General features: G+C 43.0%; 1 protein-coding gene across 1 annotated transcript in view; it reads left to right on the forward strand.

Annotated features, from left to right (window-relative positions):
* The window catches only part of zdhhc17 (zDHHC palmitoyltransferase 17), a 23,767-nt gene continuing 9,675 nt past the window's right edge, over positions 1-14,092 (forward strand). The window contains exons 1-9 of the mRNA XM_028954558.1: positions 1-126; positions 6,994-7,097; positions 8,591-8,713; positions 9,122-9,199; positions 9,916-10,060; positions 10,286-10,350; positions 10,946-11,108; positions 11,982-12,107; positions 13,734-13,876. Of these exons, the coding sequence (XP_028810391.1) occupies positions 64-126; positions 6,994-7,097; positions 8,591-8,713; positions 9,122-9,199; positions 9,916-10,060; positions 10,286-10,350; positions 10,946-11,108; positions 11,982-12,107; positions 13,734-13,876 (1,010 nt within the window). The 5' untranslated portion in view covers positions 1-63. The remainder of the gene's footprint in view (positions 127-6,993; positions 7,098-8,590; positions 8,714-9,121; positions 9,200-9,915; positions 10,061-10,285; positions 10,351-10,945; positions 11,109-11,981; positions 12,108-13,733; positions 13,877-14,092) is intronic.

The following is a 14,092-nucleotide window of genomic DNA, read 5'->3' on the forward strand; positions in this document are numbered from 1 at the left end:
TCTCCCTCCCTCGCTCAGCAAGAACCTGCTTTCCCAGCATGCTCGGCGAGGTTGACCACCAAGATGGTTGACGCTATGGACGACTATGAGAAGGAAGCTGGATGTGTCCCCATTCTCCACCCAGAGGTACGGTCCTCACGCCGCGACACCTGCGTGCGGTCGCGGACCAGCGGAAGCCACCCGGCCGACCTCCCGTGTTTAAATACACAGATATTTTGTCACGCCGATGTGGGGCGCCGCGCTGGTCCCCACTACTGCGTAATAGCATGCTAGCTTCCTAGCTACCCTATACAATTGTGTTGACTCTTTTTGCGAGACGGCCGCCCTTCCTGCGCGGCTATCTCCTCTCCGCCAACCGGACGGCCGCTCGGGCCGCCCACCGGCCGGCGCTCACCCCCCCGGCACGAACGCGGTGGCTCTTTTTCCCGAGCGGGCGGCAGCGCAATTTTCTGCGCCGTCCGTCGTCAACAGCCCACCGCTAGTTAGCTTAGCCTGCACGGCCCGTGCGATGCGAGTGTCGGTGTTCTCTCTCTCTCGCTCTTCCCCCCCCCAACAACAAAATAATCCGGGTCCGGGCGGCCCGAGCTCCGCTCCGAGCGGGCCTGAGGCTGAGGCAGCGGCGGCGGGGCGTCCTTTGGGTGACGGCCAGTGTTGTCCCGGTCCTCTAAGCGCCACCACGGATGCTGTTATCAAGATTTGACAGCAGCATCTTGATCACGGGCCTTGAAAACCACCACCACCACTTTATATATATATAATTTCTCTAGTTTGCTTATGAACTACTTCTAATATAAGCGTCGGTTTTGGCAGACCTGTATGTGCATGTTCAAAATAAATAAATCGAGATATTTCCACCCTTATGCATGGTTTAAAAGCGGTATTTGTCCCAAAGGGCATGCTTTCAGAGTTCGAGTTCCGGTTCGGGGGGCCTTTTTGTCATTTAATGTCAGACCTGCTCCTGGAAGTTCTTGCTATATTTGTAGAGGTCTGAAAGCTACTTCAAGAGAGAGCCTGCTGGCAACCTTCTCCCGCTCTTCGCTCATTTTGTAATCCTTTTGTAGGAGCACTTGACTTGCGTCGTGCATAATTCAGGAAGGTCACATCTGTATCGTCCATCGTCTTCTTCTGCTTTGAGCATTTGACACAACACTCTTTGAAGGGAAGTTTCAGATTTTGAGGCCAGATGGGGGTTCCTCTTTCTAGTCTGACATATCAGTGTGACAGTGCTGTCGGAACGGCCTTGATGCAACCTTAAGCCGTTTTTGTGCCTGTGTTACGACGCATATGTAATTATTGTATTTTTCAAATTGTCACCTTACATTACTGCTATAGTTTAGAGCACGTCCCCTGATCTTTGATAATAGGAGCAGTGCGCTGGGCACGAAAACCAAAGCCACCATCTGTTCAACGTTACCATAGTGAGAGACCTGGCTAATTACTGTTTATTGATTCCCCCATGGATTAACCAAGTTCCATTGAACGGGGGCTCCTTTTTCCCAGAAACACTGGTTTAATGGGAGCGGGATTTCTTATCAGTAGCTTTTCAGTCAACGCTGCGCTTGCATGTTAACAGGTAGACGAGGGATAGGACGGCAGAAGTTTCAGTCGAAAAAACCTGCTTTCCAACTTGTTTTTGGTGACAGTTGGAAAACAGTGCTGGTGGGCTTCTTCTTCAGTAAACCCCTTTTTTATTATTTTTTTATTGTCTTGTGTGAGCCAGCAAACAGATCTAACATTTAAAGTCCATTCTCTGGGTAATGTGTAAATGAAGTAGGTTGTTGTGAACCTATCCCACATACATGCGCGCAGTGGTAGTTTCAGTTTTTATACGAGCAGGTCGTCGTCTTTTCCTGTGTGAAGTCACATGGTACAGCAAATAAATCACTATGGCCGAGCCTGCACTCTCAGAGCGTGAAATGCAACGTGTGTGTAGCTGTGCACCCACACGTACAATAAAATAAAAATAAAAAAAAGCAGATGGCCATGTGAGCCAGAGCTTAATTTACAATTGAATGTCTGTAGTATTTAATCCACGTTCTATGTCATGATTTGAGTGCCTTTAGTCAACCACAGCTACACTAGAGATGGAGTAAGCTGCCCTGCCTTTAAGAATGGATTTTATTGCCACCGTTTTGTGGCATTACATGCTTCTCGTGGGGCTTGTTTGCTATGGTTAGGCATTAAATAAATAGAAAAAGCAAAAAAGAGCTACTAGGTAGGGATTTGAATTTTGGAGTACAGAAACTATCTTCACTTTTTGTTGGTGGCTAATTAATTCACACTGGGTGGTAGTAGCCTAGGAACACACTTGCCTATTAACCAGAAGACCCGGGTTCAAATTCTGCCTACTACCATCGTGTCTCTGAGCAAGACACTTAACCCTGAGTGTCTCCAGGGGGGGGGACTGTCCCTCTAACTACTGATTGTAAGTCGCTCTGGATAAGGGCGTCTGGTAAATGCGGTAAATTCTGTTGTTAAAGAGCGCAATTTTTAATGATTAGTTGAAAATGGGAGGAACCCGATGATTGACCGCTCTCACAAACTGCTTCCTCATTCTGGAGGAATAAAAATCCTGTTTCTTGTTTTATTCGCTTATTTATGTAAATCTTGGGGGTGGCTTACCTAACAGTCGTAAATGAGTCCACGCTTGCAGGCAGTGTGAAAATAGCGGCCTGTATCTTGGAATGCCTGTACCCCCTTTTCCATCATTGGATTCTGTCACCTCGGAATAAAATGGAAGGAACATGGTGATTCTTGGCCCAGTTTGGAAATGCTAATGATTTGTTTTGCATAACACACAGAACTTTTTTTTTTTTTTTTTTTTTGCAGTATTTCTAGGTCTGCTGCTGAATGGAATATTTTGCTCTGCATTGTAAGAATATTTCCTGAGATTTTCATCAAAGCAGCACAACACAATGAGACTGAAATTATCCACAGGAACAATGCATTGTGACTTGGGCTGCACAAAAAAGACATATTGCGATTATTGAAATTTCAAAGTGAAACATACAAACTACTTATAACAACCTGAAATGCCCAGTGCTTTAAAAAATACAATATTCTACAAAATTAAATAAATCACAAAAAATCGACAAACCCTGGTAAGGCTAAACAACTGTTTTGATTATATTTGGCCATTATAAAATCCTGTATTATAGTTCTTACGTTTAACCAAAACGTTGTTTGGAGGCTGACTTGAGCTCAGGGATGCATAGCTTTGCTAGCTTAGGTAAGGTTAAGATTTGTAAACTGAGGTGAATTTCTTTAGGAAACCTTCAGAGTTTGAGAAATGTTAACTAAACAGCTAAGAACAGTCTAAATAGTTAATGCCTACGTTTAGCCAAAACATTTTTTGGAGGCTGACTTGAACACAGGAATGCATAGCTTCGCTAGCTTAGCCTAGCTTAGCTAAGGTTACGACTTATAAAATGGGATTTTATAATGGCCAAATATATTCAAAACAATTGTCCAGCCTTACCTTTGAAATGTAATCCCCCGGGATCTGGTTTGGAGCGTACAGCGTTTTGTACAGCCCCAAGCAGCACAAGAGTGAGGCATTTTTATGCACTTCTCTCCAAAGACATGTATATGCTTCAAGTCACAGCAGAGCCCATCGCAATATGGCGGCGACGTTGACGTACGATGCAGCGCGTCATGCGGCGTCTAACCATATGTCTCCGAATCGAAAGTAATGTGACCAAACACGTCACATCCGACTGAAGTGAGACTTCAGTCAGCTCGCAAACTTTGAGAGAATATATCCGATCCAATCCATGTACTAACAATTTAAATCGCAGTTTTTTGGGTTCATGTAATCGCACAGACTGACATCGCGATTACGATTGCGATTAGATTAATCGTGCAGCACTAATTGTGACATTGTGATAAAGTGAAGCACAGCACACGGTGCACACAGTGAAATGTATCCTCTGCATTTAACCCATCACCCTTGATGAGCAGTGGGCAGCCATGACAACCGCCCGGGGAGCAGTGTGTGGGGACGGTGCTTTGCCCAGTGGCATCTTGGCGGATCGGCATTCGAACCGGCTACCTTCTGATTATGGGGCCGCTTCCTTAACCGCTAGGTCACCACTGTCTCCCAAAACAGCTCAGTTGCATTGAACCCAGGCCTCCCGCATGGCAGGCGAGATTTCTACCACTGAACCACCAATGCAAATAGGCGGTTTAGCAATGAGATCATAATAGCTTAAATACATTATACAATATTAAGATGAACTCTTAAACCTGATAGGTCGAGCTGCATTTTTATGCTGACTCTGCTTCTTACACTTGACCAAATGTCACTTTGATTATATATTAAAGAATTTTGGGCTTTTTTTGTTGTATGGTGGAAGAATTGTAATAACTCATACTATTTTTTCAACCCCTGTAACAGATAAATCACCATATGCTTGTGAAAGCAAAACAAACACGACCTGAATTTTTTTTAATTATATATATATATATATAAAAACATTAAAGAGTTAAGCTGACTACCTGAGTATAGCAGTATAGCTGATGATACTTTTCCCATCTGTGTAACTGTTTTATTTTCTGATGGTAAAATGGACTGAAATCAAAGTTTGTGATGTTGATTGTGCTTGTGCTGAGGTAAAAAAAAAAAAAAAACACATGCCTTAGTCACAATGGATATCAGATGTATTCATTTTTACATTCTTTTTTTTGTTTTCTTATATGTCAAGTATTTTGGATACACTGGTTCAAGGTTCACTTTGTTCTCCTGGACCAAAGAGGGAAATATTCAGCCTGCAGTCAAAGATAGTATCTCAGAAGCACCAACACATGCCCACGTTGAGTAGATTTGCATCCACCAGATGCTCAATTAAACAGTCAAATGTTAGCAATTGAACGTAGAATTGGTTTACCAGTGCATTTGCTGGACTGGAATCTCCGTCTGTGGTCATTTGTGCAGTGTTGCCTTTCTGCCTACCTCTGTTTAGGGACAGTTCTGACTCTCTTATTTTTTCGAGGCAGTGACTGCTGTGCACATGAATATAGATGAGAAGGAAAGTCTAGAATAAGGAATTTTTGTGCAGTAATGAGCCGAATCCCTGCCAGGAATAGTACTATGGCACTCAGCCTCTCCAAGAAGGAAGGGTTTGATCTTCCCACATGTCGCTGTGTTGAAGTTAAGTTGGACACTGCATATTAGTTAGTGTGTTCTATTAGCAAATGGAGCAAACGAAGCCCAGACAATGATATTACAAATTTAAAATGTAAAGAGATTGTATATGAAGGATTTTTTATTGTATTCTTCAGTTGTGATGATGCCATAATTGTATTGTAGACAACTGTATTGGAGTATTGGGTGTATAGGGTGGTAGTAGCCTAGTGGGTAACACACTCGCCTATGAACCAGAAGACCCGGGTTCGAATCCCTATTACTACCATTGTGTCCCTGAGCAAGACACTTAACCCTAAGTGTCTCCAGGGGAAGACTGTCCCTGTAACTACTGGTTGTAAGTCGCTCTGGATAAGGGCGTCTGATAAATGCTGTAAATGTATTGTGATACCACATGAGATTCTCTCTGAATGTTTGCAACCGTAACATCTGTTAATCGGCCATTTGTTTCCAAGGGTCTTGAAGAAAATACAAATTGGTTCAGGTGCTTGTTCTAGAATGGGATAATGCAATAAGATAAAGTTGAGAATAATACTTCATATACTGGGTCCATATATCACCTGAAGGCACCATAGCACAAGCCAGGCCAGGGGTTTGGATAAAAAGCCTGGCTCCTGTGTCCTCAGATAAAAGTAATCCCTTCAATTCATATGTATTTTCCGCATTCGGTATTCTCTACACATAAATGCAACACCATGCATAAAACGTATGACAAGTTGTCCTTGTTTTGCTGTTGCCTTGCTGACATTTCAGAGTACATGCTGTTCCAGAACCGCTGTTCCTGTCTGTTTCTCCACAATTTCTACGCAGTTTATATACGAGAGAACTGTGCGGTTCATATGCTTCTAAGGAATGGTTTGAAAGGTGAATGGGTGTTGTGGGGATTCTGCTGTGGTGCCTTCACCTGGGAAATGGACACTTCTGGATTAGGTTCCTGATAGTAGGTGTCAGGCTGGTTTGGGAGGCCTGTAGTGTTTTTATTTTGCTGGTTTGGCATCTAACACTTGGCCACTGGGAAGCCGTCTCTGCCCTCAGGCTCCTCTTAAGACACCAAAACATGCCACTTTATTGGACAAGTGAGGGTTTAGGTATACGGGGCAGACTGATATTATGGCCCCAGTGCAGCAGTTGAACTGCTGCCTTAATGCTCAGTGTTGTTTGTTTTAAAAATGTTTTTACTTTTTTCTTTCTCCAAGTCTTGATGTGTGGAAGAATGCAGAAAAAAAAGACCAGTGACTTCCTTACACAAGGGTTAAATTCATTCTTGTGACTGCGTACCTGGCTAAATGAGACGCGTCCATTGATTGATCTTGCGAATCAGCCACCCCCATCGTTTGCGAACGGTCCCACAGACATCCACTAGGACTGGTCCTTTTCTTTCCCCAAACGAGTCCCCTCCCCCGCAGATGAATTTAGCCTGAGTGTTCCCAATCATCGTAAAATGTATAGATTATGCTGGGTAATCCCCCCCCATTATCATTTCAATACAGGCAGGTTTACGGATCTCCTTCCCCATCATGCAACAGGGGTTTGTGCTAATATAGGACATTTCAGGGACTTATGTATGCGCTGCAGAGACGCATCTCCCTGATCAGATTGAAGAGGAGTCTATTATTTTTAGGGTGGCTCTAGCCCGGACTGGAATTTGAAGGCTAATTAGCTAAGACCTGGCATCTCTGATCACCAACACATCCACTACATATCGCTCTCAAACGTGCTCTGTTTTAATCCCTCCATTGCCCCATCTCCGCCTTGTAGCGACTTCCCAGAGGGTGGCAGTAGGGCTGCTACTAATTGGTGGTCTCCTGGTCTGACGCCAACCCTAACCTAATATTTACTGCCCCCTGTAGGAACTGAAGCCCCAGAGCCACTATAACCATGGCTACAGCGAGAACGTGGGACGCAAGAGCCATGTGGACGACTACAGCACCTGGGACATTGTGAAAGCCACACAGTGAGTATTATGTGCCTGGACCAAGCTTGGTCTATAAATTCTTAATGCACTACATGACTCTTTTAACAGTGTTTAATTAGATCAAATGTTCTGGATTGAAAGGTTTTTATGAGCAAGGGACTGGTTTGTAGTTTGCCTTGTGGGTTACTATATTAGGTTAGGTGTAAAGTGTAAACAGCGCATATTCTATCAACCCAAAATCTATAAAAATCGATCTGCCTTGGTTTCCCTGTTGTGGACCTCACAAGACCTCTGGAGGAGTCCTGTGTTATTTGGCACCAAGACTTTAGTAGCAGAACCTTTCAGTCCTGTTGAGTGGAGAAGCCTCCGTGGATCAAATTTGTTTCTCTCACAGTACTCAATCTGGACACTTTGGAGGCCAAGTCAACAACTTGGATTTTTGCACTGGGAATTTACACTCTTTGTGGGATTGATGTGCAAGACTTTCCTAGATACATCAGCAAGCCGTGGACATCTTTTGTCCTCCTTGACCCATGTCCTAAAGAACCACTCTGTACAGGAAACTTTTTTTTCTCTTCCCCTGGAATCCCAGAAATAAGTAATGTTTTAATTTTTTTATTGCATACAAAATAAACAAGAACTTGTGGACTTTGGTTTAAACTTCGCAGGTTTTTTTATATGGGCTGATTATCGTAGCCCAGTTTAGTTCTTGGATATTGTCCTCTGAGTGTCCTTTTGTGTTCCTCATAAAGTGTGGAACATTGCATGGCATTCTCTTGTTATAGTTTAAACTGAATCAGTCAGGACCAAACTGGAAGGACATTGTACATATTTACAGGTTTATTATCTCATGACGTACCACGGTGGTGTCTTTTTGCCATGTTTTGGCTGACTTTCTGAAATCCCATCTACCACTTAAAATCCCAACTTATTTCCAGATGCTGTCTTAGCATGAGGACAATATTTTATGGGGAAAATCTTTCATATGAATCATTTATCTTAATGTTATAGATCTATGTATTTTATATACACACACACACACACACAAACTCAAAATTGGCTCTTTCTAACAACTGTTTTGATGCGGGAGAAACACGACCTGTATAAAATGATTATATTTTTGTCTGCGGCAGAATGCCATTTTAGCACGACGATTGGAATCCTAGAGCTGTTAGCAGCTGGGCCGGAGCCGTGTGCCAGCATCGAATTTATCACACAGTGATTCTGCAGCAGCTCAATTTGTTTGGTTTGTTTCCTCCTGCTCGCCACTCCGCCAGAGCAAATACATCAGCTGCCCCATTTCCCCTGCATGGATTTCCTCTCGGCTGTCAGCGGACCTGAAAACATTTATGAAGCGTTCTGGCTGAGCGTAATTCAGTCCAGCCTCAGTGTGATACTTCTCACAGAGCAGCAAATTAAACTCCTGGACTTTCTCAGGCTGCAGGATCATCTAATTTGCCTTCCAAGTGTTTCAATGAAATCTATGAGTTAGGTTTATAGAAGACTGAAGGATGGCATCTGACCTGGCACAGGTACGGGATCTTTGAACGATGCCGAGAGCTGGTGGAGGCGGGATACGATGTGCGTCAGCCGGACAAAGAGAATGTCACACTCCTGCACTGGGCAGCCATCAACAACAGAATAGACTTGGTCAAGTGAGTATCAGACAAAATCCATAATCACCAGTTGGCCCCCAAACCCCCGTCCATCTTTCCGTTCATTCTGAAATACTCATTGAGATTCTGCAGTGGAATCCCTCTCTTCATGCTCCATTTGCATGTTTACTTTTTTCATTCAAGAGCCTCAGCTTGATACTGGCCCTTCAGAATTTTGCACAGAGGACTCGAGTGATTGTTTTTCACTCTCAGTTTCTCAGTGCTCAATGTTATTTCTACACAGATATTAATCAGATCATGTATTTAATTCTTATGTTGATCATAAATACATCTCTGAATGCAATGGCCCAAGATTCGTTGTAATGATTTAATGCAGCGGTTGTAAAATCTGATTATAGCTGAGATAATTATGCTATTATTAGAGCTGTAAAAGTGCGTGTTTTGCAGGTACTACATATCGAAGGGTGCTATAGTGGACCAGCTTGGTGGCGACCTCAACTCTACACCACTGCACTGGGCTACAAGGTACAGTGCAGCACTGAGTCATGGGAATTTCTTGTTTTCTTGCTTTCATAAAGCCAGACACGCTGTGCCACATGGAGTCCACTTCAGCTCAGAAATGCATTAATCAGCTCCTCATGGGATCTCGCACGTCTCCTCTCCAGTGTTTTGAAAGTAGTCTCGCGTTTCCAGCCCTGTCCTGGTGCGCTTTAATCTTTTCGCAGGCACTAGATCACATTGAGATAAATGGCAACACCTAGCTGCCCTGTCCTCCCCAGTGTAAACAGATCCCAGTGTCATTACCGGGGAGAAAGCGGTAACCGGAGCCAGTGCAGATACTCGACCCTGCAAACAGGGCTGCGCTGCTTTACTGATCCGGTCTCCTCCATCCCCGGGGGACGCGTGGCTGCCATGCATTATAGATGCTATCAGTGGGGGTATCTGGGAGGGGGCCGTATTGCCCCACTATGCTTGTATGAGACACAGATAGCCCCTTCTCAGTCTCACTCGCTCTGCAATGACCTTTACATGTTCAGTGACCTTTAAAAGGTGTCCCTTGATACGTCACTTCTGACCAGGCTCACTGCCTGATTGGATTTTTTGCCTGACAATAAGAATGTTGTGATTATTATTATTATTATTATTATAGTTACTGTTTAAAATCCATGTATTTATTATGTCCCGATTACGGTCATCACTCTGTTGATGGTTGATCTCTTTCTCTCTCTGTGCCCATGCAGACAAGGCCATCTCTCTATGGTGGTCCAGCTGATGAAATATGGAGCGGACCCCTCTCTTATTGATGGAGAGGGGTGTAGTTGTGTACACCTGGCTGCTCAGTTTGGGCACACCTCCATTGTGGCCTACCTTATTGCCAAGGGACAGGTAAGTTCTCTACCACCATTACTCCATGTTATAGGCACTGTAAACACAGCCAGTCCCGTCTGCCTTAAGATGGCACATCTCTGGTATTGTGTGATTGAGGGGTCAGGTTACCAGAGGGTGGTATATGGTGGTGTTAATGATGTGTGTTGATGTGTATTGAAATTCCATGGGCTTTTTTTTCTAAATCTATTTGATTTTTTTTTTCTCTTTTTTTCACACTCTCAGGATGTTGACATGATGGATCAAAATGGCATGACTCCTCTCATGTGGGCAGCATACAGGACACACAGGTTTGAAATCTAGTGGCAGTACAAAACCACATGTTTTCTTTCTGTGTGCATATGCTTTATGCTACTTGTTACATTCCCACTGCTGTATTGTGAAGAGATGGATGTAATAGTTATTTACTAAGAGCTCAAATCTTGCATTGAACAATGTACAAAGTTTCTAGAGATTTTAAGGCCATAAAGTATCAACACTTTTTACACAACACTCAAGCCAGTTTAATAAGAGCAATGAAAACAGAGGCAACATGTTACAGTGTTTGTTTTGAATCCTTTCTACTTTTAACCAGTGTGAATATGAAATCTGGCTTTAACTTGAAACCTTTAGCAACCCTGAAATGGTTAATCAAAGATGCAGAGACACAAGGTCGACACTGAGATCTAGAAAATGGTTAAATCCTTGACTGGCAAGAAATGAGAGAGGACAGGTGGAACAGGACTTTCTGTTTTGACACGGGGCAAAATTAACTGATATGCCGTGATTAACTCGAAGGTGTAGATGGTGCAGTGGTCTGTTGGCTGTGGAGTTTCTGAACTGAAAATACACATAACAGAGGTCTTGTGTGCACTCTGACCTGGTGTGTATGTTTGTTTGGTAAAGTGTGGACCCCACTCGCCTGCTGTTGACCTTTAATGTGTCTGTGAATCTTGGGGATAAATATCACAAAAACACAGCTCTACATTGGGCCGTTCTGGCCGGCAACACCACTGTTATCAGCCTGCTCCTGGACGCCAATGCCAACGTGGACGCCCAGAATATCAAGGTACAGGATAGTAACAGATTTCCTAATTCAACTTGATTTAAATCGCAGTGTAATTACCATGTGCCGTTAATTTTTAGATATATGAGTCTGTTTCTTTCCCTGCTTAAAGGTCCCATGACATGAAAATGTCACTTTGTGAGGTTATTTAACATTTATACTAGTTCCCCTAACCTGACTATGGTCCTGCAGTGGCTAGAAATTGTGATATGTATAAAGAGTCATTCTTCTTCACCATTTAGAGAGCGGCAGCTCAGACGGTCGGGTCTGGAATTTCTTCTCTTATGTCGTCACAAGGGGAATGGTTACCTCCCCCTTTTCATGCTTTGCCCGCCCAGAGAATTTTTCACCCTTTCCCATAAAAAAAAAAAAAGAACTCCACCGACTGTCATGGTTTCTAAATGAGCGAAGCATTGTAGTTGCTCTGTGATTGGATGTAAAAAAAGAGCACAATTTTTTTATTATTTAGTTCTGTCAGTCAAGACCCTGAAGAACCAATGGGTTAATTTAATTTTGTCTGAAAAATGCAGGTTTGACTTCCTCACTGTGGTAAACGTTGTGGTTGGTGAATGATGTTGATAATGTAATTTCCTCATTAGCATTAAAAGCTACAGACACTGAAATGGCGCATCCTGGGGAGATCTCATTGTGAGACTGGCTAAAAGTGGCTGGAATTTTGCACCACGGCTGAATTTCTGAAAGAGAATTCAGATACGGTATTAAGAGAACCACTAAGACCTATATATAAGCAAAAAAAAAAAAAAAGAATCATGTCAGGGGACCTTTACATGGATCACAGGTGTGTCTAAACTATTGTGAAGTGTCACGTTTTTATTCAGCCGTAGTTATGAGAATGCATGTGTGTGGCTAACACAGGGGGAAACGCCATTGGATTTAGCTAAGCAGAGAAAAAATGTCTGGATGATCAACCACTTACAAGAGGCCCGGCAGGCTAAGGGCTATGACAGCCCATCCTACCTGAAGAGACTTAAAATGGACAAGGTACACTCCAGTTTCCCAGTTACAAATACACTTGCTGTAAACAGTGTTGTTACCTGAAAGTGCTACATAATGTGACATTAACAGAAGCTTAAAAGTTAGCATTTAAATGAAATACATTTTCAAAAAGCCTCTTGATATAATGGGGCCACAATCCTGTAATAATACTGTATTTAACCAAACTATTCTCTTTTCACAGTGCATCACTTTTTCCAACTTTTGGTATATTACAGTCTTATTCCAAAATGGATTAAATGCATTTAATTGCTCAGAATTCTACACACAACACACCATAATGACAATTTTAAAGAGGGTTACTTGAGGTTTTGGCTGAGAAATCACATAAGAATTCACAGCCTTTGCTCAATACTTTTTTTATGTAACTTTGGCAGCAAATACAGCCTCCAGTCTTATTGAGTATGATTCCTTCAAGCTTGGCACACATTTTCCTTGGCCGTTTTTTGCTCATTCCTCTTTGCAGCACTTTTCAAGCTCCATCAGGTTGGAATTCGAAGCGTCAATATAAAGTAATTTTTAGATCTCTCAGAGATGTTCTCTTGAATCTGAATCAAGTCTGGGCTCTGGCTCGGCCACTCAAAGACATTCACAGAGATATCCTGAAGCCACTCCTTTGATCCACTCCCTGTGTGCTTACGGTCGTTGTCCTGCTGAATTCTAAAGCGCTCTGGGGCAGGGTTTCATCCAGTCATCTTTCCCTCTATCCTGACTAGTCTCCCAGTTCCTGCAGATAAAAAAACATCCCCACAGCATGATGCTGCCACCACCATGCTTCACCGTAGTGATGGTATTGGCCTGGTGATGAGCGATGTTTGGTTTCCTTCAAACATGACGCCTGGCATTCCATCAAAGATTGGAGTTCAATCTTTGTTTCATCACACCAGAGAATTTTGTTTTACCTGGTCTGAGAGTCGTTCATGTGCCTTTTTAATAAGGAGTGGCTTCCATGGCTCAAGGATGATCAGGGGAAACAGGATGCATCTGTTTCAATTTTCAGCTCCATTTGGAGCTTTATGGCAAAGGCTGTGAATATGCACATGTGCTGTCTCAGTTTTTTTTTTTTTTTCATGTTGTCAAGGGTGTTGTGTGTAGAATTACGAGGGAAATTACCAGGGTGGTTATAGCCTAGTGGATAACACACTGGCCTATGAACCCAGGTTCAAACCCCACCTTCTACCATTGCGCCCCTGAGCAAGACACTTAACCCTAAGTTGCTCCAGGGGGGGACTGTCCCTGTAACTACTGATTGTAAGTCGCTCTGGAAAAGGGCGTCTGATAAATTCTGTAAATGAAAACAAAGAATTTAATCCGTTTTGGAATATGGCCGTGAATACTTTCTGGATGCACTGTACCTTCTCTTATTTTAGATGAAATGACATGTGTATGCCAAAGTATTTATATAATGGAGTATACATGTAGAGGCTATTTTTAAACTAATAAGCAAATATTAGTTAGAAATGAAGCCTACTCCAAGTAAAATGGGGCTATTTTTCTCTCTCCATAGTATCCATGGTACTTTAGAAAGAGTTGTGTGAATAACAAGGTGTGTTCAGGTATGACACAAGACAAACAGGATACACATCTGAGATTTTTTCTTTCCGCCGTCTTCAGGAGTTCAGGCAGAAGGTGATGTTAGGGACCCCATTTGTGGTTATCTGGCTGGTGGGCTTCATAGCAGACCTGGACATCGACTCATGGCTCATCAAGGGGCTGATGTATGGAGGAGTTTGGGTCGCCGTGCAGTTCCTTTCCAAGTACGTTTCTCACACACACACACACACACACACACACTTCCTCCACCCCCATAAATCAGCATTGGCTTATTTACAGTAACCAATCAACATAGCATGGTAAAGACCACATTATTTGCTTAATTATGTTTTAAAAAACACTAGTAGCTCTCTTTAGAGTGCTTTTAGTCACTGGGGAGCTGGTGTGTTTGTCTAGCTTGACTCTGGCTTTCTGCTTGT

The sequence above is a fragment of the Denticeps clupeoides genome, chromosome 15 (genome assembly GCF_900700375.1).
Source record: "Denticeps clupeoides chromosome 15, fDenClu1.1, whole genome shotgun sequence".
Classification (NCBI taxonomy): Eukaryota; Metazoa; Chordata; class Actinopteri; order Clupeiformes; family Denticipitidae; genus Denticeps; species Denticeps clupeoides.